This window comes from Chelon labrosus (assembly GCF_963514085.1).
Source record: "Chelon labrosus genome assembly, chromosome: 10".
Lineage (NCBI taxonomy): Eukaryota > Metazoa > Chordata > Actinopteri > Mugiliformes > Mugilidae > Chelon > Chelon labrosus.
The window spans coordinates 13,542,823-13,567,935 of NC_140360.1; the positions used below are offsets into that span (position 1 = coordinate 13,542,823).

Genomic DNA, 25,113 nt, shown 5'->3' on the forward strand with positions numbered 1-25,113 from the left:
ATCATTGTCGGACTCTGCTGGAGGGCTGCTCTCTGACTATGGCAGAGCCAGCTGCATGAACTGCTACAGCTGACAAGGTCAAGGCAAACGCTATGAAGGGGTTCTCGTGACGCGTTATAGCTGATCAAGGCTTTGCTATGTGGTAAACCACAAACTGTGGCCCTGACTAGGGGTGTAACAGGTAACAGTTGGTAGGTTGAAGCAATGGCCTCACAATAAATGTTAACACAGTTTATGGGATACATGTGTCTGGTAGAAAAAAAAAATGAAAAAACTCACCCATTCCCCAGATCATCAATATCATCATCATCATCTTCATTGGCGCTCTTTCCGCCGAGGTCGCTGTCGCTGAGGTAATCTCCCTTCCGGAGGGACGGATCTGAGCCGTCCAGAGTTTCAATGAGGTGGATACGAGAGGTGTGGCTGATCCGGAGAGGAACTTCTGAGTGGGCATTACCGGTGGACGGAGCGTCACCGGCCTGGAGTCGCGGGCTGGCCTGACCATGGCGCCATGACAGCGGAGAGGAGCGATTTGACAGACTGGAAATTGAGAAGGCAGCAGCTTCATCGCTGTCGTAGCCCACGGTCCCCTCCACACAGCTATAGAGAGAGTAAAACAGATATCTTTTAGGTGGTAAAAATAATGCTGGGCACGATTTCAGCAGACAGGAAGTGAATGCTTTTTTGTTTGCTCAGAAAAACTGAGCCTCCTTCACCCAGTCATCTCTCCTACCCTTCCTGCAGTGGCACTTCAGTACAAATATATACTTACAGTGAACATACTCAAAGGGCTAAGGGATTAGATGCTGGATGTGCATGTGCGTATCATGCTTTTGTACATTTGCACACATGCAAGTATTACGTGTGTGCCTTCATGTTATTTTCCTATCAGCAACTGAACCTTTATGCCGCTCTGTGCTTCGCGTTGAGCTTGAAACGCTAAGACACTGTCACACATTTCTGTGAGTCTACGAGAATCACTAACATCACATGCACTTCCTGTGACAAAGCAGCATGGCACATCACTGCTTAGCGCCTGGACTGAGAATGATGAGAATTAGCATATTAAAAGTTACTAGCACTCAAGCTATGTGACAGCGCACGCATTTTCCTACTACATTAAAGTTAATCTCGTCTGCAGGATACAGAATCATCAAACACGGCCAATAAGGACGTTTTTCAGTGAAGCAGGCTGAAAGGATGAGGGGAGAGGCTGACAGAGGAGACGCTACCCGTCTTGTTAAAATGGATTTTCACAGGCTTTCTGCTTGTTATGTATATACAATATATCAGGTAAAATATGTGTAGACAAAACAGTTTGCTTGCTCAACAACCCATTTGTTTAATTCATGCAAATCTCCCACTCCAAACACTCGTTCTTCACAGGATTTATTTCATCTTGTTTGCACATTAAACTTTCACAGACAGGCTGTACGCCTCAGAGCAAAATATGTCTTCAGGGATAGCAGTGGAGTGATTCAAGGTTATTACAGTACAGTAAAAGTATGAATGGCAAAGGAAATATATTCCAGCAGGGAACCATCTGCTGATTTGCTCTTCATGTAGGGCGCTCCCGCTGAGGGACAGAGATAGGATACATTGCAGTAGACGCGTGGACGGGCAGGCGGACGGGAAGCTCTCAAGGACAAAATCCAAAGACACGCCACGCACAGCCAAAACCGGCGGAGGATGCAGGAAAAGGAAGAGGACATTGACTCGCTCATGTGCAATTAATCAGAGAATCATTGCCTGTCTCATTGTGTGTATGAATGAGAGTCGTGAGTGTGCATCGGCAGGGTGGGCTTTGATGTAAGCTTTGAGCTAATCCTGCTCCATATTAACCAAAGCGAAGGGAGAGCAGAGCAGGCGGAGAAATGACAGACAAACAGCTACTGGTCTATCAGGAAAACTGTTATTGATCTGAGCGCCTGCAGGCAGTTAACCACCACACCCCAACACACTGTTAGCAATGTCAATAACAATCTGAACATCTTGACTGCTGCTCTCTTTTCGCTCAGTACTCCTTTTTGTTTTCCAGTCTTCTTTCTGTTTCTATCAATGCAGACCTTTATATATATGTGTGTGTGGGTGTGTGTGTGTGTGTGTGCGTGTGGCTGACCTGTGGCTGAGCTGCACCCCTCTCAGGCTGGTCATGGTTTCCTCCAGGTTTTGTCGTAGGTCCAAAACATTTTGCACGGTCCTTTTCCTCTGGGACTCTGGGTCTGTGCTCACACACACAAATACATATGAGCACACATGCACATCATCAAAGACAATATTTAATTTTTATAGTGAAGCAAGGAACAGTGACTACCTGTTACAGTATCAAAGGTTAATTAATGATGATAAATGTGACCGAATGTGAATCATTACATGGTGACCCTGGAAGATTCCTGCAAAATGCTAAACGCTCGCCACATAAACTGGTAATCATATAACGTTCAATCCCTGCACCCAGCGGCCAAAATCTAGGATTTCACCTAATCATTAAAACAAACCCTCAGAGATAAATCTGCAGCAGTGGAGAAAAAAAATGACGACAGTAACAAGCAGGGGTAATAGTGGAAATGTAAGTACTGTTGTTTTTCTAGACAGCGGTGGAGCAAAATAAATTAAATATGATGCAGACTGACAAAACGACAGACGGAGTCAGATAGCCTCACACTCTAGTAGTACTCAGTGCAGCAGTGCAAAGCCCCACCACCTGTCTGTCTGTCTGTCTGTCTGTCTGGATGGATGGATCCCACTTTTCCTCCTCTCCACCTAACCTCAGTCAAAATGTCCCGGTGCCCGCCAATTGCCCTGTGGCCCTTTGCCCCTCGATCGCTCTGTGGCAGAATAAGCCAAAAAGCCTTTCTCCCGTAAACCCACCAGGGGACACATTCGCATTTGTCTCACTCCTTCCTAATATGCTGTAATCTGCTCGGATTGAGCCATTCACGCTGGGCCATCCTGCCACGCTGATGCATTTGCACGGACATGAGTGTGCGTGCGTGTGTGCGTGTGTGCGTGTGTGCGCGTGTGCGCGCCTCTTAAAAACTACTCCACAGGGGGGTGGATGATTGGATGCAATCAGAGACAATAAGATTTCCTAAATCATCTCAAAACACTTGAGCCACCGCTACCCCAAATTGGCTGATCCCACTGACAACGCAGTGTGATACGATGACCGAGAATTCAAGTATCTAGGCTCAGGAATGTTCAATTATTAAATTGGGCTTCAATTCACTGTTTTATTAAACAGATCCTCACACATTATGGGCATCATATTCAGATTAGGATCAGAGCTATAACACACTGAGAACCAGGAAAACTATACACACATACAGTACACAAACATTTAGACAGCAGGCACATTGGCCACATCTTATGACCTTCACCCCTGCTCTCCAACTCTCTGGTGTGTATTTATGTCTGAGGGGGTGGTAATAAAAGTGTTATGGTGGTAGGATATGGGTCAGTCTGTTAACCTCTGAGGTTCAGTTCAATAGACCAATAGAAGTGGCCAGCTGACTCACAAATAAGAATAATAAGATATCCACCATAAGCAAATTACAGGGTCAGACGGAAACATATATGTCCCTTTATGATTGTGTTGCAAAGTTACGTTTATGCATTTTGCATTAAATACTGTCAGAGAAATCTACACAGAATGTACATGTTGAGAAAACTAAATTACTAAAGTAATTGTTAGGCGGTCTGAATTTGCATTATTGATTTTTTTTTTTAATAAGGTATACAACTATTCTACACACTGAAGAAATCCACCAACACATATGAGCCTGACCCCACTCCCACACACACACACAAACACGGCTCACAACCAACACTGCCATGAATCAGTCCAGCTGGCTAGTGGGGAGGTGAGGAGAGGCCTTTCTAATGAGCGAGGAGGGCAAATCATAAACTGCCGGAGGTGTCGATCTCAACAGCAGCTGTAGACTAAACCCTGTTCACATACACTCATTTCTACATGCCATGCTGGGTCCGCTCAAGTGCATACACACACACACACATTGAAGATACACCTACACCAGACCCGATATATAAAGCTGGATTGATTTTTCCTAAAGAGAATGGCCGCATAGACAATTGATTAAGCAGCCCTGGGGACAGGCGGCTCAATAGAGAGATGATGAAGTAATTGTGATGCAAAACTTTGCAGCTCGTACACACACAGCCGCACAGTGTGGACGCCAGGTTTGAAAAATATATATACGGAAATAGAACTTCTTTGTTGTGTGGGAGGTGCTCATGTGAAAGGTGCACAGTGTGGAAGTTAAAGAGGTAAAGAGCCACTGTTCAGCTTTGCTAATATGCTCATATCAAGGTTTAGCAGGAACAAAGAACCACTAATACATGCAAAAAGAGAAAAAGTCTGACACACACATACAGGCTTTAATTGGGCAATTTTAATTACCCTGAACAGAGCTTTGTTTAACACTGGCGTCAAATTGATTTGATACGGTCTGCTTTATTGTGTGTGTGTGTGTGTGTGTGTACATGTCTGTCTTCCTGTCCCGCCTCTGCCCTGGTCCCCGTGGTCCCAGCTGGCATGGGGAGGGAGCGGAGAGGGAATTAGGGATGCAAATATCCCTGTCAGGGCTGGCAGCTCCCCAGGGGTGCAGATGAATTACACTGATCTGGTCTAAACTGAGCGTGTGTCTGTGTGTGTGTGTGTGTGTGTGTGTATGACAGTGTGTATGGGGTATCTGTAGGGAAGGTACCTCCACCTGCCTCTTCTGGGTACACTCAAAAACACACTCCTGCCCTGAAGAGGCTATGAAACAGGCTGAGGCGCCTTTCATAATGGCCCACTCAGACTCTCGAAATGAGAGTCAGCAAGTTAGAGTTAGAGCGTTGTTATAAGTGCATGCGTGCACTCTATATGCAGGGCCATCTCTGCATCCTAATGCGAATCTGCTGTCAGTTAAAATGGACGAAACAAACTAACAGGAAGAGAGACTGATAAGCATGTAAACGGGGAAAGTACAGGCGGCCACACAGCAAAACACAAAAAAAGATCCGTCCTTCTCTCTCTTGTTGTGTGTGGTCGGGTCATAAGTCTATAAAAAAAGAATCGCTGGCCTTTGAGTTGGAAGCAAAGTTTAAGAGCTTGTTTTTCGAATCCTAAAGAAAGAAAAGCCAGACGTTTCCACTGTGCTCAGCATTTTGTTGGGTTTGTCGGGGACTATTTTCAGCTGCGGACTAATATTCATCTCCATATTTTCAGCGACAAAACAAATGACTCAAAACTAATGACAGTGCCTGTGCTCATTTCTAGTGAAGGAGACTCACATACAGTGCAACAATTTGCAGAACAAATGTATCGTTGGTTTTGGTGTCATCATACCATAATAGATACATATTTTATCGTATTTTATCGTATATAAAAAGAGGAAGCCATAACATTGCTAAATCTGATATCAGACAGAGTGAGTGAGTAAGAGAGTGAAACTGCTGTCCACTTGATTTCCTCTCTTGGGTCACTTGACTCTCCTCTCCATTAGAAACAAACAAACTCCCCACAGAGACACTAATGGCTCTGTCCTTGCAGGAGAGGTCTGCCATTTTGTGTGGATGCGTTGTGTCGGTCCGATTTCGGTGTAGAGGGTCTAAATGTGCGCGCTCCTAAATCTGGTGTATCTTCCCCAGCGAGAAATTCAGCCTGGTGGAATATGAATGAAGGGTTTGAGTAATGGCCTCCATTTCTATTCTTTCCTTCCTTCCCTCCGGAGTTCATCCGTCTCCGTCCCGTCCACGTGTGCGCACATATGTTAGTGTCACTACAAGCTTCCTCGGGCTACATTACGCTTATCGCATGATCGATGAGTGTGGGTGAGCATCACTGGTGCTACACCGTAAAACAGCTACATCTCCAGCGATGTACATCTTGAAAATAGTCCATAAGCCTAAGCTTTGGTCTGCTGTTGGTCTGCTGCAAAGACAATCATTACAGCATTCCTGACAAGTGACAAACAGGAATCACACAAACAGGATGCTAGTAAAAACCTTTGTGGTTTTTGTCATTATTTAAGGTTCAAGGTGACATGAGACAAAGTCAGAGCTTATAATATTCACAACAATTGGTGTACGCTATTACTAAGCCACAAAAATGGATTATTTATTTCTCATCTTCTCTCTTCCTCTGTGCTTCGACTCTACTCAGCCTAGCATTACAGCCCTAAGCTGACCTTAGACAGTTTGCAAAACAGGAAGTATTACAACATGCAGCCATTCCTGCACATCTGGACAGGACGGACAAACACACGCCAAAGCACCCAAATGTTCATCCACGAACTTGCACACATGCATAAACATATGCGCACTGAGGTTGCATCTGCTTCACCGGGACGTCACAACAGGATATTAAAACCCTTGAAGATCACATCTGACTTATGACATGAATGGTTGATGAGCACATCAGAGCTCAGTACGGCTTCTGTGTACATTGAATTTAAGCCGTTGTTGGTTCAAGTGGTTTAAATGATGCAGCAGTCTTCCCATGAAACAACAATTAGCGTGCCAATGCACATTTATGACACTGGGAGATGGTCAGGGGCAGTTCGCACAGCTCACCCTGGAATCCATTTATAATTGGAAATCCTTGTGTAGGAGTAGGTTCCATAAAAGAGACAGAGAAGATGAGTAACACACCAACTGCCTTAGACTTTAGACAGTTGCAGACGTGTGGAGGGACAGATGAAAATACCAAATATAGATCCAGGATTCTGTTGTATGTGCATCAACTAGTACATAGTTAAACCTTTTTAACTTTAATCTCTCTTCAATCTGCTTAAAAGTCACAGCGCTATCCTCTTAAATGAGGAAGCTTGGAAGTGACTTAAGAGAAGTTTACTTTCTTGGAAAGGAAGGCCAAGACCTTGCCAAGGTAACGCTAAAAGAACATCTCGCCTCTTTTCTTATTCAAAACACAATGAGGGACGTGTATGCGTGTATTCTTCTGCAGCGAGCTGCACTAGATGTGATTAACCATGTCAGAGCGCTTTAAGAGATGAAGGGAGGCACACACACACACACACCACTTACAAAACACATGTGGCATGCAGATGAGGCTGTCAAAGAATTATCACCTGGAGGAAAATCACAATCATTCGATTTGATGGTCATGCGCGTCTGTCTCTGTGAGCGTCAAAAACCTAGAAGCAGTAGCATCTCTTCTGCTTCCTGCGTGCACAGGAAAACTCGAGTCTAAATCAGAACAAATCTAAATACAGATAGTGTCACAAACGCGCTCACGGAAGCACACAGCCACATACTTACTTACACACATGCTGAATAAACCCAGCAATGAGCCGAGGCAGACCGTAACGTGTGGCAATGTTTGGGTGTATTTTTGTTCAAGAGGGTTGTTTCCTGTGGAACTGTATTTTACAATCTACTTAAAGCCAGCTGCAGCTCTGCTCTCACATGTCACACAGACAGTCTGGGCTCTGTGTGCAGAGCCTGCAATGTTAATGAGGGGATGGGCGATACAGTAGAACTGATGACAGCAATTAAGTTGCTAAGTATCTCCACTAAAATGCTGCAAAATTCAGCCAATAAAGCAGATGGATAGAATTATCCATATGTAAGGGTGGATGACATTAGGGTTATTGTGGATTTTATAGATTAATATGTGGATTATTTTCTAATTTAATAGATTAGAAAAGCTGAAGATGGTGACTAATCAACTGACAGACTAATTGTTGCTGCGTCAGTTGGCATAGGTCTATCATAGTACGTGTAGTTTTATATTGTGATATGTATTAGGATACAACTTTAAATATCCTCATAGCCATCCAACCATATATTTAATTTGCTCATCCAAAGTCGGGGTCAATGTAAAAGGCTAAGTATTGTATTCCAGATGCCCCTCTCCCTAGCAACGCATTCTCGATCCTCGTGAGGAATCCCGAGGTATTCCCAGGCCGGTCGAGATATTTAAACCCTAAAGCAAATTCTGGGTCTACCCGTGGTTCTCCTCCCAGCTGGCCATGTGCACCAAAGCCCCAAGTATGCATCCTCAACAGGCCCTTTTTGCTCTGACGGAGCAGCGCCTCTATTCTGAGGTCCCTCCGGATGTTTGAGCTCCTCACCCTATCTCTCGGGCCGAGCCCAACCAGCCCACAGAGGAAACGCTTATATTCATGATGCTATTTCAGTAAGTCAGATACCTTACATATCATGTTAAAAGATTCTTGAAAATCCAATATTGTCATGAAGCGAACGCTTGTGCGCTAATAAATCCAGAGGCATCTACCTCGGTGGCATAATATAGCTAAATATGCAACAGCTGACTAATTAAATACATGTTTATTTAAAGAACGACTTGTGCTGCGAGGTTTCCCGCTCAATTTAATCAACAGGATTGTGCTCCAAAAGATTTTCCAAACGTCAGTTTCCAATCCAAGCCTGTCAACTTCCATTTCTACTTTTTTGAATCGGATATGAACGTAAGCTATATTTCATCCATATACAGTATGTGGTGTGTATGCATCTTAGCATAACTGAGGCATAAACACTTCAATATTGCTATAGTTCAACAAATAAATTCAGAGTGCACGTCACCAAGGGGCGCCTATGTTTGCTCCCCGTCTGTTGGTTAAGTTTCATCCTGTATTACTGATCATAACACTGTCACTAACTTCAGTGCTGTCATAAGACTAAGATATATGTGTGCATGAGCGACCGATGCTGCTTCCTTAAAGCCGTTCGAACACGCAGAGGCCTAGATCAGTAACAATGGGCGCTTTTATCTGAGGCCTTTCATGAGAGGAAAACACAAACAGAACAGAAATAGATGAGCACTAAGTATTCCTCAATCACAAGGTGGCCCGCATAACTCTCCATCTGTCTAAATCTCACTCGCCCTCTCTCACAAACAAGTACCATATACACAGCATGTGGAAAATGTGGAAAAAGTAATGATGGATTAGACTGGCAAACTTACATACGACATAATATAATCCATATACATGACTAGATTCTGTGATTTTCTATTTTTTTTAAGGTGAATATAATATTATTTCTTCATGCTATCAAAGAAAAACTCTTGCTCGGTTGCTTGTTTTACCAAGCTGCAATTAGAGGGTAATTTTGCTGTGACACTCATTGTAGATAAGTTAAGAGAGAGTGCTCAGGCTTCATCAATAAGCACTCAAACCTTCAAACATCAGCACAAATATGACAAAATACAGCCCTTTCATAGTCAACTGGGTCTATTTGAATGTTATCCTCACGCCAATATAATAAGTTACGTGTTTCTAAGTGATAGGAAGTGTATATGTGTGCTGCTGCTGCGTAAGAGCTGATGAGATAAAAACACAGAGAGTACTAATATGATTTAAGCAGAGGATGGCAGGAAGCAGACAGCACTAATGCAATGGCTCCTGCATTAAGTCCTTAGAGAGTGACCACAAAGCATTGTAAATGCACACACACAAACACACGTGAAGGGAGCAAATGCAAAATCATACATGCTTCATGATGTGCAACCACTTCTTTTTATCTATGAATCCTCCAGCTGACAAAATCTCCGCCACACTAAAAAAGATGTCCTCTGTCCTCCTCCTGAAACACTTGTACCAGAAATATCCTCACTGCTGCCTGACTGGTGACAGAACGCCGCTACCCGTCAACTCACATCACAGTTGAAAGAGAGGAAGGGGGTAGAGATAGAAAGATCTGGAGGGATGCTTTATTCCTCACTTTCCCTGGGCATTTGCGTTTGTTTGGCTCGTCGCCACCTCCTCGACAGGAGGACGACTGCCCTGAATCCTTCTGTCAGCAAAGCCCGGGGCAGAACCGGCCGCTCTGACCGCACCCGCATCCCATTAGAGACTCAGCACTGCGATCACAATAGAGGAACTGAGCATAAAAAATACCCTGTCACGGCCAAAAGGTTGAATATAGGGGAGCACAGACGGGAGTGTGTATCAGTCACAGAATGTGCATGTGTTAGCATGTGAGAGCTTTGGACTTAGGGAGCCGCGGTGGTTTGACTTTATTTCCTGCAGCGCTGTTAAGTTCTCTTAAACAGCCTCGGGTGTGCGTTCGTCTGTGTGTGCCTTCTTTGTCGGGCTTTGTCGATTTCTCAGTAAAGTTTATTGTTTCACAGACATGGGGATGCAGCAGGAACCATGCCCACACACTCACACACAAGACAATGAGTGCACTAAAATAACAAGCGCACTGGTAGTCAGGGCGGCATTAATGAGCATCCATGTTGCACTGAGTCACAATTAGTTCTGCTGAGTCTTCAGCTCGGCCAAAACCGAGACCATCTCCAATCCCCTGACCTCAATCTATATTCTCTATCTGATCTTTCGTAAAGTAAAACTCCCTTAAAATCTTTAACCAAACAGATGTCCTGCAGGCTTTAATCTTTAATTCATTTTAGTCTCTATTGCTGGCCTTTTCCAGGGTGATAGATCTGTGATTAGTGGAACGGGGGTTGAATCTTCTCATTATCTTTATGCGAGGTCTAATCCGGATGCTTGCATGGTGTCTTAGACTGGATTGTCTCTAAACTGTGCCTGCCCCATGCTGGGAAAGACCACTGCTTTAGGGAGCTTACCCTCTCACACACACCTCATTACGGGTGCTTGGATGGGACCGGGAGGTGTCATTAGTGGCATGCATCTGAGTTTTAGTGCTTTAGATTACTCTGGCAGTATATGCTGTATATGCTTTACAAGGTGCCACTCAGGTCACCTCATTTCAATGGCAGAATTTCACAAATGGAGGTCATCGTTCTCTGCTAATGAGTCCAACCTTGATTCTAATGCCACTAACAAGATATCGTATAATACGAGCTGCATTTGGGAGAATTACTTCTTCTGGAGGTCCGGAGCGGCTGCACACGGACACACAAGTCAAGTAATTCTCTAAATCCATTTAATGAAAAGCTCTTCATCATCACTCAGTGGTTAAACATGTATGTCCGATTAAAGAGAAACAGATAATACTGACACTAATCTGAAATCACCTCACAAGATAAACATATAGGCCTAACCTTGAAATAACCAGTGTGTGTTTGTGCGTGTGTGCGTGTGTAGGAGGAGGCTTATCCTTTTTTTGTGTACAGCTGATGGTCCAGGGTTATACATCCTGATTATTCCTAAATGGCATTCTCCATTATCTCTGTCTACTCCTGAGGGCTAATATCAAAAGGACAATGTCACAGTGCATGCTGGTAGATGTCACAAAACATGACAAGCACATATTACTCCCTGCAGCTAGTAGCTGACATGTAGCTTCCACAACAGCAGGCTATGGCCAAATTAAGGTTGATGTATCATGATATAATACCCATGCAGTACGGGGATACTCTGCTTTAATTTCTCTAGGATGGAGAAGAGGACAAGGTGGGACATTAAGAGGGAAGAGGAAGAGTGGATCGCTGGGAATGATGCATTGAACATCCATAATCTATCTTCCTATGACCGAGCACACAGAGCAGAAACCAATTAGCTGAGCGTCCCATCGGAAATGGAGAAGTAGATACGATAAAGGATGAGCCCACAGCTGCGAGCTACAGGCCAAGTTCCAATTAACCTCTCACTAATACACGCACACGCAAATTTACGTGAATACACAACTAACAAACACACCTGCTGGGGCTTCTATGATAAAACCTCAGGTTGTGGTAGACTGTACTCGGGATGCCAAGTAGAAATATAGGTCAACGGCTATAACCATTATTTTACTCCAATGGCTCTCTCTCTTCCGCCGTCTCATTTATCTCGCTCTATGAATGAAGTCCTGCCCTTTCCCTTATCTCCCATGAATCTCAATTCTTAGCAGGTTCCTCCATCGACTTTCTTTCTCTCCATTATTTCCACCCTCCTCCCTACCTGTCTGCCTAGCACTGGTGTGGCCAGCAACATCACAACAAGGAACAAGGGCACGCAGGTACACACCACACACATACAGCACACAAACACACACAGGCTGCAGGGGCAAGGTTATCCATGCTGTGTTTCGGCACTGAGCTGAAGGATACAGGATGGTGAGAGCAGAAAAAGAGGACACGCGGTGGAAGACAGAAAATGGTTTGATGAGTGAGTGATCATCTCACTCACTCTCTGATGCTTTCTGCTCCTACTGAGAGGAAGAAAGAAAGAGAATGGGAAACAGCGAAATGCAGAGAGTCTGTGTGCGTGTGTGTGAATGAATAATGGATGAAAGGTTCAGATTCAAACCCTTGTTTGACCTATTAGTCACAAGCTCAGTCATCATTCTCACAAAACAACCCCCGAGACACAAAAACTTTGAATACACGCTGTGTCCCAGTGCATCCTCTCCCAGTGTCTGCAGCAATACTCGTGAGCGCTCGTGCGCATGGTGCAACTCTACCTGCCCGTGCCACTACCCACTCAGATTCCCCTCTCTCCTCCCACGCGTTGCCCCCGGTAACGGGAGGAGGAGGTGGGGCTGGGGTGGGGTGGTGGATAGTGACCATCTGTCAGTGGCCCGGAGATCAATGGAACTAGAGGGGAGGAGGGAGAGAAGGGGTGACGGGGGTGAGGAGGGAGTGGTGCGAGGCTAAATATGTGGCCCACTGTGACCAGAGCCTGGCTCAATATGCAGCCGTTTTATTTACCGACTGAAAACACACTCCCCACTAGTCCCCAGTCACACGGCATTTATTAACGAATGGCTGATTTTGGTGTGACCCAGCCCACATGCAGAAACATGCAGTTTAGACAACCGCACACAGTGACAGTGAGATACGCTTATTGATTGTGAGATATGCTTTTAATTTTAGAACATGCTCTCATGCCGGCAGGGGTGTCGAGTTAGAGACAGAAAAACAGAGAGACGGAGGCATAATGAGTAGAAGAGGGCTCTTATTTGATAGGTTAATGTAAATCTAGCTCACTGTGGCAGTGGGTCAGATGAGACTAGGACAAAACACTCCAGTGCTGGCTAATGAATCAACATCACAACAATGTCAGCCCTCTGGAAATGCTTACTTCAGCTGCTTTATAGGAGCGCACGCTGCTCGTACACACATCTGAGCGAACACATACAACAGAATCTATTTTACAGAGCTAAACAGTGTTGAAAATTTTTCACCAGCTCCAGAACAAGAACTGTTAATATTATATAGTGAAAACCACTTCAATATTCAATAACAGGCTGATGTTATGGTCTGCTGCAATAGAGACTGAACTCATTTAAAATTCACTGTTGATGCTGCTGCTAGAGCAGGAGCTGGAGGAAAAGATTTGGGTGTGGAGAGGAGAGGACAGGACAGGAGAGGAAAGGAGAGGGAGTCAAATCCTCATCCCTCACCTATCCTTATCCTTAATGAGTGCAAATAACATGAATGATAATATCAAAATAACAAAATCAGGATTAACACACTCACCCAGCATTTGGCTATAGAGCAGCTGCTCCAAGTCTCCCAGAACCGTCACGACCAACTCTGGGTCCACCTTCAGAAAGCCCTTATCATCTTCTCCTTCTAGCCCCTTCTTCTCTTTCTTGTCCTCCGCTGACAGAGCTCCTGATCTCCCCTTCTCCCCTGGTTTCTTACCATTAGGTCCAGTACTACCAGCTCCACTGGAGTTAGTTTTGGTTGGGTGACCACCAGATTCTGTGTCTGCACTCTGGCCCGCCTCAGAGGCCTTGCTGATGGGCTTGACCTCAGCATAAGGTCCCCGTGGTTTACCAGGTGCAGGGATTCTACTCGGCTTGCCCACGTTAGAAGTCACAGCCGCAGAGCAGAATGATTTGGGCTTCCCCTGGAACAGAGACTGTTCTGACTTTGAAAGTGTCCGGGAGAGCGGTGGTCTCCCACCACCAGCCTGACCTGTCTTAGTCTGGCCAGCTTTGTTGGTACCAGTGCTAGGCCTGCCTGTATCATCATTCCACCGGGGAGATTGGTACAGGTGCAGCTTCTTCTCAGCATCAGTGAGCACAGACAAGTTGCTAAGTGATCGCTGCTTGCGGAGCCCTGTTGGATTGGGGACTGGAATAGGGATAGATCCAGAGGTGGGCCGGTAGACCTTGAGCTCTGACCCAGAAGGCCGTGGTGGTCCTTGGGGCAGAGCGGAGGGCTTAGCAGGTGGCTTCCTAGAGGCCATAGCCTGGGCTGAAATATCCTGGCAGGAGACAGCAGCAGACCTGAGGTCCAGCTCTCTGGGCTTAGCCGTCATGCTAATGTTAGCCACATTAGCCTCCAGCATCCCTCCTGCAGAGAGCCAAGCAACAGCATCAGTGACACACTGAAATACACACAACCCGACAAAAAGAAATGGAAGGAGAATGGGTACAAAGAAATGTGTAAAAAAAAAAGCACAAAGGCTGTCTGGTTTGCTCTCTCTCTTCACCCCCGGGTCAAGACCGAGCCAGACTCCCCGCAGTGTCAGTCTGTGGGTTCACCCCTCTGCTGAAAATGACAGTGGGTTAGTAGAGTGACAGTCCTACTCACTGCTGATAATCCATGGATCTGCAGATATGTGTCCACTGCCTAAATATATTCCTTCACAGCGCGTCTGCGGCTTCCTGAGCCACACAGATGACAATAGTGCTGCCAGAATAAAACACAGCACTGACGAGCCTCTTCCACCGCGTGCCCCTCTGCTTCTCCGCTGCTCTGCACTCCCTCCTGTTCGCCAGGCAAGCAGCAGCCGACTGACAGGAGAAACAGTCGCAGCAGCAGCAGCAGCAGCAGCAGCAACATCCCCCCTCCCCTTTCTCTCTTCCACCTCTCCCTCACTGGCTGGTTCGCTCGCTCGCTCGCTCTACCCCCCCTGGCTCATTCACCCTCCCTCTCCTTCTTCCTCCTCTTTCCCTCCCTTCTTCGTTCTTGTTGTCTCTCGCTTTCTGTCTCTCCTCCCACTGGCTGATTCACTGCCCGATTCTCTTTCCCTCTCTCTCTTTCTCAAACATACACCGCAGATGCTGTGTTATGCCGCACACCAGTGAGTGCGAACATAAGGGCTTGACGATAAATTACCAGCATCTTGTATAAACTCAGCTCTTCCTTGTTCCTGTGTTTCAATAATAGCTCTCTCTCTCTCTTTTTTATCACATCCTTTACAAGAGGGGTTCCTCTTCAAATGAACTCTGTCAGTTAATCCTATTGTTCTCAGTCTTTTCCTTCTTTTTGAGGAGAACGTTACATTAAATAAAGAAAGAAGTGAAAAAGAAGAAGCCATATTTACATTCTGACTATAGAGTTGCGCGCGACTCTAATTATCCAAAATGAAAACCTGTCCCCCACATACATAAAACCAGTGCAATCAGTCATAATCACATTAGCTGCTCTATTCAGCCATTCAAATTCAGATTTTCTTATGTGTCCTAATCACCAGAAGCCCACCCATGATTAAGCTGATTCAAATTATCTGAAAAACAGCCATGACAGCAGGATCAGCTTAGAGGAGCAGAATACCCATTTACCAGCCCCTCATATACAATGAGCCAGTCCAGTCACCACACTAGCTTCAATTAGGAGCCTACAGACCTCAAATGATCATCACAGAACCCCCACCTGCCTCGTATTACCTCTCCACTCATTTCCATCACTCCTTTCTAATTTCCTCCCTTCCTTCCAATATGTCCCCCCTCCCCCTCCCTAGCTACTTAATACAGATGTACAGGCCGTTAAGTTAGCAGGGTGTAGATCCATCAAGTCCTCTATCCATTCCTCAGCGCAATAATTACGCTACCGCAGTGATTTAAAACAAGCACGTGAGCACATGTGGGTGTGTGAATGAGTGTTGATGTCTATATTTTTGTCCATCTTCCGCTCCGTGTGCGAGTGTGTGCGTGGGTCTTCCTCTGCGAGCGTGTCACATTGATGAGACAGGCGCGGATAAGCCAACGCTCCAGTCCAGGGACTGGGTTAGCTTTGGCACGTTCAGCTACGTCACTACATGGCTCTGGACATCCCATCTCAGTCAAGGAACCGGATTATCGTCTTCCTCAGCCTCCTTATTCACGTCCTTCTTTCTCTACCATCACTCTTATCTGCCCTACAGAATCAGCTCTTATTCCTCCCAACACAAAGGGCTGATAAAGAGGGAATGGAGAAAGAGAAATAGCATGATGTCATAATATCTCCTGTGTTTTGTACTTCCATTACAAGTAGCCGGGATGACGGGGTATAAAACGAACTTTAAGTCCATCACGGCCCATTAGCAATCAATAAAAAGTGTTTGCAGTACAATTTGTTTTTGTGTATCAGTGCATCCTGGTCTTGCAGCAGGTGGAGTGTTTACGGTCTGGCTGTGTTACCGTTAGTGTGCTTCACTTTATGCCAGCAGCAGTGCCTGTAGCTATGATGCTATCAGGTCAAAACTGTTAGGAGTAGTCAAACAAGCCTGCTGTTTTCTGTTACATTTGCATAAATCGGTTGACACTAAACCAGAGTGAAAACAAACATTCGCCTGTTTGCTCACATTCCACGCTCAATATTAGAGAGGTACTTTAACAACTTCAACAGTACCCAAACCGGCGCCAACTGAAGCTAAAAATGACGACACACATTAAAGTGCAAGCCCAGCGTGCTTGCACCCGATATAACATCCCCTTGAATGAATGTGTTTAATACAGGAGCTGGACACAGACATAAACACAGACACACACTGGATGCTTAATTGTGTAAAGGTCAAAGCCATTAATTACAAGCGGCTAGCTTTAATAAAGGGCCAATGTTGAGGTGGTTATGCCACACTGAAGCCAGAGCTGCGTGGTGACAGTTATGGGGGCTCTGGGGGCCGCTAGCAGGGCAGTAGCGGGGTTGAGGGATGTAATTTAAGGCTAATAGGTGCTGTACGTCAGCTCTTATACCTCCCTGATGAGGGATTAAAGTTATTCCGAAGTGAGTGGCTGCAGACAAGGCAGGTCTGTGTGGTGCACAGATGCGCATGGGGCAAAGTCTTGTGTCAGTGCTCTTGGAAGCACATATACACACAGCTAAAGAGTGTGTTGGCAGCACACAGCTACTTGTTTGTTCCAGTACTCGTCTCTTTGGCACCGTCGTCTAATCATTTTAATATACGGCTGATGTAAACATACTGTATATTATTTCCCTTTATTGCCTTTAAGTCTCTCTCTAACTCTACTCACACAGCACGCTGCCTGTGCACGGAGTCGGACCGACCAGAGCAATCTGGTCCGACATCAAAGAAGCTGGAAGTTTCAGAGTGTGAGTGCCAGCGCTCAATATTAGCCTACACTTTCAGGACATAGCGGCCTCTTACATTCAGTGTTTGTGTGTGTGTGTGCATCTGTGGGCTGACCACAGTGGCTGAAGCTTTAGGAAATTTGCTACGATGACCGGCAAACAGTTCCACACACGTATAAAGACACTTTTAAGCGAAAGGTAATTATAGGTAAGTGAGACAGGCAAGAGGAGATATGGGGATGAATGGGCAGATTGAAAGCACAGAGTGAAATAGAAAGAGAGAGACAGACAGAAAGCGGCAGTGTCTCAGTATTTTTGCATGAGTATATTTGCACAAGCATCTCTAAACAGCTTGGAACAGATTCGCCTCTATGTTTCGAAAGAGTGGTCATGTGAAGTAGCCAGTAGGATACACACTCAGAGACACTGTGTGGTGCATTATATGCATGTTTACAAGGTTACACCAGGTCTCCAGCTTTGAAAGGAAAAGTACTGTGAGCGAAGAGCAAAGCACTGCAGATCTGGTTGTAACTAATTGCATCACAGCGCCTTATACTCAAAGAGGAACCGTTCCCGTTCGGCTAAAGCAGATGGCATGCGTTCTCACTTGCACCCACTCCTTGTCGTCAGGCACCCCGCTCTTTGTTCCTCTTGTTTTGCCTTTTTGTGTGCGCAAGAGCAAGAAATACAACTTGTTTTAAAGATGAGACAAGTGTGAACGGGGTGGTGAGGTGAGAAGAACATGACAAGAGCGAGTGTGACTGAGCGTAGAAGAGGAAGAATAAGGGAGCGAATCAGAACAAGGTAAAATAAGCCCACTGGATGATAATGCTGAGGTAAAAGGAGAAAATTATAACTCAGAAAACGAGGCTTTGAGGAGAGTGTGAAGAGGAGGAAGAGGACGGGTGAGGAAGGATCTCTGTATGTGTGCCAGAGGAGCAAAGGAAGCCTGTAAGACAGAGAGGGGATATCCTGCCTCACTGCCTCGCCACTCCTGCTACGACTGCTTATGTCCGCTAACGCGCTAACGCATAGGGCCTACAGGACACAATGAAGAATACCAGACCATGACACACACATACACAAGGAAAGGCTCATGGTCACACACAAGCTGGTACAACACCAACACAATGATATATACTGTATGTCCTGTTTACACACAAAACACTGAGATGGCAGTCTGATTGATGCGTGCAGTGCGTGGCTTCCTATTATGAGTTAAAACTGCATTTGTGAGTAAGAGATAAAGTTTTTCCGCGGTGACACCTCCATTGCAGTCTCGCTGAGTGCTGATGATGCACAGCGTGAGTCACTGGCTTAAGCATTTGGGAAATTCAACTATGGGTGACAATAGTGCGAGTGCATTAGTCACACAAACTCCCGATTCCAAGAGGGACAAACATTAATCCAGCACAAACACCATTCTCTCCCTGGGTGAATGTCACACACTCATCGTGAGTCACATCACAGCTGAGAGCTCAAAAACATCCAACCTGCCATCTTGGGGATCTGGAAGCATGCGGGAAGAAATGAATTTGTGTGTTTGTTTTAAAAAAAAAAGGGCACTGTTTCTTTGTAGACGCTCCCTCACAGGCGCCTCAGTGTTGACATTCTCAGCACACTTCCCAGGGGTATCCCACAATGCTCTGCTGCAGAGAATGGTTGCCTGGTTACAGCGTGGTGTGCAGACAGTAGCGATGGCTCGCTGGCGTGTATATGTGTGTGTGTTTATTTGTGTATTTGTGCTTCTTTTGGTGGAAAATAAATAACTGTCGCTAAAGTAAAACCTATAGTAAAAGAAGCACATGGAAAATAAATATATATGTTTTTTTATAATAAGTTTCCAAAATCTACAGTATAGGCTTATACGCTGGCTTGATTCTGCAAGAGTTATTAATCTGACAAAGAGACCCCATTCCTGTGTGCGTGGGTGTGTGTGTGGTCCAACACAGAAGAGAGGTTACACACATGAATGATTTAACTGGACGCCCTGGGTAGGAGTCACCCCACAGGTCAAGAAATATCTTGAGTGTGCACTCATTCAACCATCCCTCAATTCACCCTTCTCCCTCTACTCTTTCTTCCTTCATCTTGTGCTCTGTAATGCAGCTGTGCCTTACTGTGTGTCTAATGCATTGTAAGGAAATGGCCCTCGGGGTAGAAAGGAGAGGAGACAGGAGGAGGTGGCAGCTCTGTCCTTGCCATATCAGGCTTGGATGCTTCATTGTGTGAGGAGAATGGCGGCATGATGAGGAGCAGCTCTGTGTCTGAGTGAATTTTTGCATGTTTATTCACATGTGTCTTTCTAAAATAGCCCCGTTCCCGTGCCTGTATGATATCGCCCATCACTCCAACTGCCCTGGCACTGGCCTGAACTCCTGAAAAGGTCAAAGTTCAGGTCAAATATAGAGCAGGGCATTGCATCAAACCATAAATACTTCTTACTGCCTCACTCCTGATGATGAGTGTGGACATAATCTAGCCCATTCTTATGTCTGATCATCTTCCTAAAGCTATTAAACCACTCACCACTGTCCGGTGCCAACTCGGCATATGCCTCCCGTGATTAGATTGACCAAAGAGGATTAGGCACTGTCTAAGAGTAGATGCAGTCCGGGTTATCAAAATGCTGTCCACTAAACTGCGCAAGGGCATTAAACGGGCGGCATGCATTAATTTTATCAACGGCAAGCTGATTTTATACCTTCATTACTAAAGATTGCCTCCCCTAGTCTAATAGTAAAAGCCAAATGTACTTGTCTAAATGGGGACGGCCCAAAGTGAGGTACGCAGGACAGCGCAGGCACGCACGTGGATAATAACCCTAAACATATACCATGTCTGTGTTTATGCTATTTAGCACTGTATATGTTGATAGCTTTAAAGAATAAGCATTTGTGTGTCAATATACAGCCTGACTTCAGAGTAGTGATATCATATATTCAAAGTAAGAAGTAATGGTAATGTGTAATCGGGCGTGGGTCTCTAAATCAGAGAAAATGATTTGTTCGGGTGGGTGGCGGGTGGATGATTTATGCGAGTATGTGGATTCACATGGCGTCAGAGCCAATCTGTGATTTGCTAGTCTCGCGCACACGGCTGACAAACATGACAAAATCAATACAAAATGGTAATTTTTTTTACCTATTTCTGGAGTAGGATGGACAACATGACTAAGAATGTGTAAGTTTACACGGTGTATGAAAATAAATGAAGGGAGCTGGGACCCTTGGACACCAGATTTTGAGCGTCCAGAGGGAATTTCATGCCATGCCCTTGCTGGGAGATGAAAAATGATACACAGTCCACATCACATTTGTCTTTCACCATCTGTGTACTGTCACACACGCGCACATTAGCGCGCGCGCACACACACACGCGCTCGGATACGAACACATGCTCAAATGCACCTCTCAAGAGAGCGATAAGGTCAAGAGGTCTGTGGTCTAATTGAAAGAGCACATGGTGCCACAGTCACATTAACTGTTCAGGTCTTCATTAGTGTCTCGAAAAGAACATGTAAGAGCTGATTATGTTACCGCTGATATGCTGCAAGCATATGGAAAATGTTTAAGGAAAACGACTTCTAAGACAGTCGGTTACCAAATCAGATCATATTTAGGTCAGATTTGTCAAAATTTAACCAACATTAAATCTGTGTTTTCACCCCCATGGGCATATTTGGTGTTTGTTCTATGTCGGTCTTACAAAAAATGAAATCCACCTCACCGGTCCTCTCTTTTCTTCTCACACCCCTCTCACTCGTTCTCTCTTCCTTCCCCAAACTTCGTGTTCCACCCAGCTTCCCTCCCTTCCTCCGCTCCCTAAATTACTGTTATTACGGTGTCAGCCCACCCTCCATGTAAAATGCAGCTTCAGAGGAGTCTAAGACACTTTAGTTCTGTTTCTAACGCCTGCTAGGGACCAATTACAAGGCCACAACCATAGCTCCAAGAAAGCCAGAGGCCTTTAAAGACTGGGGCTGGTCCACCACCAGTTCCCATCCCCCCCTTTCCACAACCAGCTGGTGGAAACCTCCAAAAAGGTTTTAAAACGCTTTTATTTGCAAACGGCTCTATTCTGGTAGCTAGACGTGCGAGACCAATGAAATAGAGAAAGAGAAGAAGAAAAACAGTTTGAACTGAGAAATTCTAACTATTTATACTAATAATAATAATAAATATATGAATGAGCGTATGTTATCTGTCTTATTCTCTGTAACATAGTTTTTATGTCTCTTCCTCTTTGTTATATCTCTTCCTCTCAGAAGAAGTTCCTGTCACAGTAACTGTGAACTTTGAAATGTAATTTAAATTTTGTACTTTTAACAAGTGGATCTGCAAAATATTGTAAGTGAGAGGCTGGAAATAGATAGAAGAAGATACTAGTTAAATACAGTGCAGGTACATAGAGCGGTGACAGTATTAGGGGCTAAATGGTGTCCTATACAGTGCCCAGGACATTTAACACTGTGCATTATGTGCAGCTGAGCCTGATATGAATGCTATTAGCTTTGCAGGTTATACAGCAAAGTTTATAGTCCTTGACATTACCACCCCTGGAGCTACTCTGCTTGCATGGTTGAAATATTGATTTTAGCTGATTTAATTTGAGGGTTTGTACATTCACAGTGAAGGAACTGTATCAGTTTATACACGTTATACAATGGTCTTCAATAACATGATATCCTGCTGCTCCGTACGTAGAATTGGAGGCAACAATGTAAAGGGGTTATGGTTTTCATGGTTTTTACTCAAGAAAAACAGCACGGTAAACCCAGTGTCACTGTTCTATTTCAAATCCAACAAGCAGGATTCATGCCAGAACCAAAACTGCTGAGTTATTCAGTATACTGTACATATTCTATGTGTGTGTATAAGCTGGAGAGATTTCATAAATAAAGCTTTGCACACACTAACTCTGAGATCATTTTAAAGCAAGGCAGTCTTTCCCCTCCTATGTGACTGACACCACATCACAAGGGTGACTCACTGCGCCATGAAAGTCATATCTCTCAAGCACGTCCACATCCTTAGACACAGACTGACCACGACAATGCATGACTATAGCTGTGGCTGCAGAGCAATCCATTACTCAAAAGCCACAGGAGGAGGACAGAGGAGGGGTCACGCTGGGACTGTGGCTTTTCAGGTCAATGAAGTCGGTAAAGAAAAACTGCAAGAGGGAGGGGAGGCAAGAGCACGTGAGAGGAGGAAGGGTTCAACGCCATGGCAGCTCTTGGGTGAAGCTGAAACCAGCATGCATGTTATAATGCCTGGCAGCAAGTTGAGAAGTGCCGCATTTCATCCCATTACTGACCCACATCACCAGTATCATCGTCCTTCATCTCAGCATCCTGAGCCCATCTCTCTTTTCCATCGAGGAGCCACTGCAGTCAGCGGAGCCCCGGGGCTGGGACTCGCACACAAAATGACACCACCTAACTTCAGACATGGCTCCTGAGGCTTGATGAGCAGCAGCATGACAGACATACATTTGGACAAAGAATGGTTGTCCCCAAGTCTTCACTGAGTCCATTCAGGTCCCACAATGAGACCCAAAGGTCAGTCGTTGGCATGTCCCGCCTGACGCCATTTACGACTCTGTCGCAGTAAATATGTCTGGCTGCCAGAAAGTAGGCATCATTGGTACCTGCCAAAATGGCTCTTGGCGCCCTGATACTAAGTAAGCAGACAGAACTAAGTCTTGTTTTGCTGAGGAGACAGAGAAAGAGAAAGAGCGGTGTGTGTTATTGCGCGGGTCTAACCTGGTATTAGGTCGTCACAGCAGACTTCTATGGATCCAGAGGAACAGTCACTCAGTTCGTCCACTGAAAAATCGCTCTCGTGTACCTGCACCCTGTCAACACATCATGAACACGTCCATTACTGAACATGCAAATGACTTCATTACTAGTATCATAAGCTATTGTGTATGACAGTTTGACTATCATAAAGATTATATCAAGTATAAAACACTGGTACAGTGATGGATGAAGCACTATGAATAACTCCATTATTAAAATGTCAAAAAGTTCAACATTCAATGAAAACAGCTCAAATTTTCTGTTTTGATTCATTTACCATGAGTTAATCTATTTTATTAAAATACCATAAACCACTCAAATACAAACATCAAGCACTGCCTTTTTAACTTCATCAGATTCACTTTGTTCTTATTCTTATCCCACATCATGAGAGACTGTGTGTGTGTGTGTGTGTGTGTGTGTGTGAACGAGGACAATGGTATACTGAGTCAGCCCAGAGGCTGTCAAGAAGACACTTAAACAATCAGCTCTGCTCCAGAAAACTCTCAAGCGCGCGCGTATGCGTGCGCACAAATATGTGGCTGGAGGAAATACGAAGGACTGAAATTAGACTGAAATAGGCTGAACAACAGGCCTCTGGGGACGGTCTTTAGTGTTCTGAGTGGGAGGGTGGTCATTAAGAGGAATGAAGAGAGAAATGATCATGTGATATTTACAAGGAGGTCAGTGAACTTAGGCTTGTAATGGGAGTCTGATAAATCGTTGTTTGAGTTGTGTTTCTGCTCACGTACCTGTAGCTGAAGGGAGCCACAGTAGCCATATTGACTCTGGGTACGTGCGTCTCTGTAGGCGTAGCCTCCATGTGTAGGTTGTGATCCTGCACATCAACTACCGCCTTGGAGATCACTGGCATTGTGAATGTGATAGGTGGCAGCGGCAGGGGACCAGGAGAGGAGGCGGGGCTGCTGTCCTCAGGAGTTCCCATCTCCTCGTCTGATTGGCTGGTGGAGCCGCTGTGGCTTCTGATGCCGTGCTCATATCTTGTCTGAGCGAGAGTGGGTCGGATGTTACCGTTATTCAGCACGGGGGACTGGGGTGGACGGTTTTCTGGCGGCTCTTCCTCTCTTGCTGGTATGATATCTGCTGTGTTCACAGTGTTCGAGTTGTCCGCTCTCCTGAATTGGAGGGACGGGCGCAGGTTGCTGGCTGCACGTGCTTGGTTTTTATTGCTGAAGGTGCTTCTGTTGCAATTGCCATCATGTGGAAATTGTGAGTGGGTGTGAGCAGTGGTGGGTTTTCCCAAATCCAGTGTGTCTTTGGAGTGCGGCGGCAGCACTCTGCGCTGGGTGAGCGGGCTGCTGTAGGCAGAACGTGACACCTGGGGCACAGGGAGAGCCCCCGTCCGCTGGAAGAGCTGAGTTTTCAAGTCGGCATCTTTTGGGATGTCCCTGGAGGAGGGCCCAGGGATGCAGGAGTTTCTTGGTCGAAGTGAAGGAGAGTGCGTGGGTGTCTGTTTAGGGGTCCGTGTTGAGGGCTTGGGCAGGTCGCCAGCCTGGCGGCGAGGATCTACTTTTGGAGAGGAGGGAAGCAGGCTGCGAGGAAGAGGGATTCCTGATGAGGGTGGCCCACGGGCGGCTGACTTCACATTTACTCCCGCACTCATACTGACCTTAATGAAGAGACACGGACAGAGAGAGACATAATAAACCAACAGTATGAGACCATTAGTCATCAGACCCTCCCCAAAAATGGTTTGGTTATACATTAAGAGTTTAATTACAGTCTGTTAAAGTTCTACTCTGATCAGGAGAAGATTTGCTGTTCTAGCAATGTGAATCAAGCACATATGACAAGCTGCGTCATGGTAAACCACGAGTCAAACTTATTTTCAGCAAGGCACGGACAAATCTGCCCGCTGGGAGTTGAAAGCACAAAAACAGCTTCACACACACAGAGACACATGCTTACTGTAACATCTACCAGCTGCGTTCAGATAATTATGTTCTCAAATAAATGATTTTCACCATTTAATCAACTCCACCTAATCACACATACCCCATCACTCTGCTTTCTTATTTATTTTGATCATCCTCACCTGATCTGATTTGTTTCCAGAGAGTCACAGTTCTTGCTACCTTCTTCAGCGTCTCGCAGAGAGTGACAGACTGAAACGTTCCAAGATCTATAAAAGTCTGCTTGA

General features: G+C 45.4%; 1 protein-coding gene across 1 annotated transcript; it reads right to left on the minus strand.

Annotated features, from left to right (window-relative positions):
* Positions 1–23,094, minus strand: LOC311494845 (neuron navigator 1-like). The gene is made up of 4 exons (XM_084554096.1): positions 22,914–23,094; positions 13,379–14,203; positions 2,120–2,222; positions 1–600 (listed from the first exon to the last, which is right to left on the minus strand). Exons 2-4 carry the CDS (start codon positions 14,196–14,198, stop codon positions 276–278), a joined length of 1,248 nt encoding a protein of 415 aa, XP_084410222.1. The 5' UTR covers positions 14,199–14,203; positions 22,914–23,094; the 3' UTR covers positions 1–275.
* Between the last annotated feature and the right edge of the window lie 2,019 nt (positions 23,095–25,113).

What these genes read in the sequence shown, in the direction of transcription:
- LOC311494845 (XM_084554096.1), bottom strand. Translation starts at nt 14,198, where the DNA reads ATGCTGGAGGCTAATGTGGCTAACATTAGCATGACGGCTAAGCCCAGA. An exon ending in GCTCTATAGCCAAATGCTGG is followed by an intron (nt 2,223 to 13,378) that starts GTGAGTGTGTTA and finishes GTGTGAGCACAG; the next exon opens with ACCCAGAGTCCCAGAGGAAA. An exon ending in GGGGTGCAGCTCAGCCACAG is followed by an intron (nt 601 to 2,119) that starts GTCAGCCACACG and finishes CTCTCTCTATAG; the next exon opens with CTGTGTGGAGGGGACCGTGG.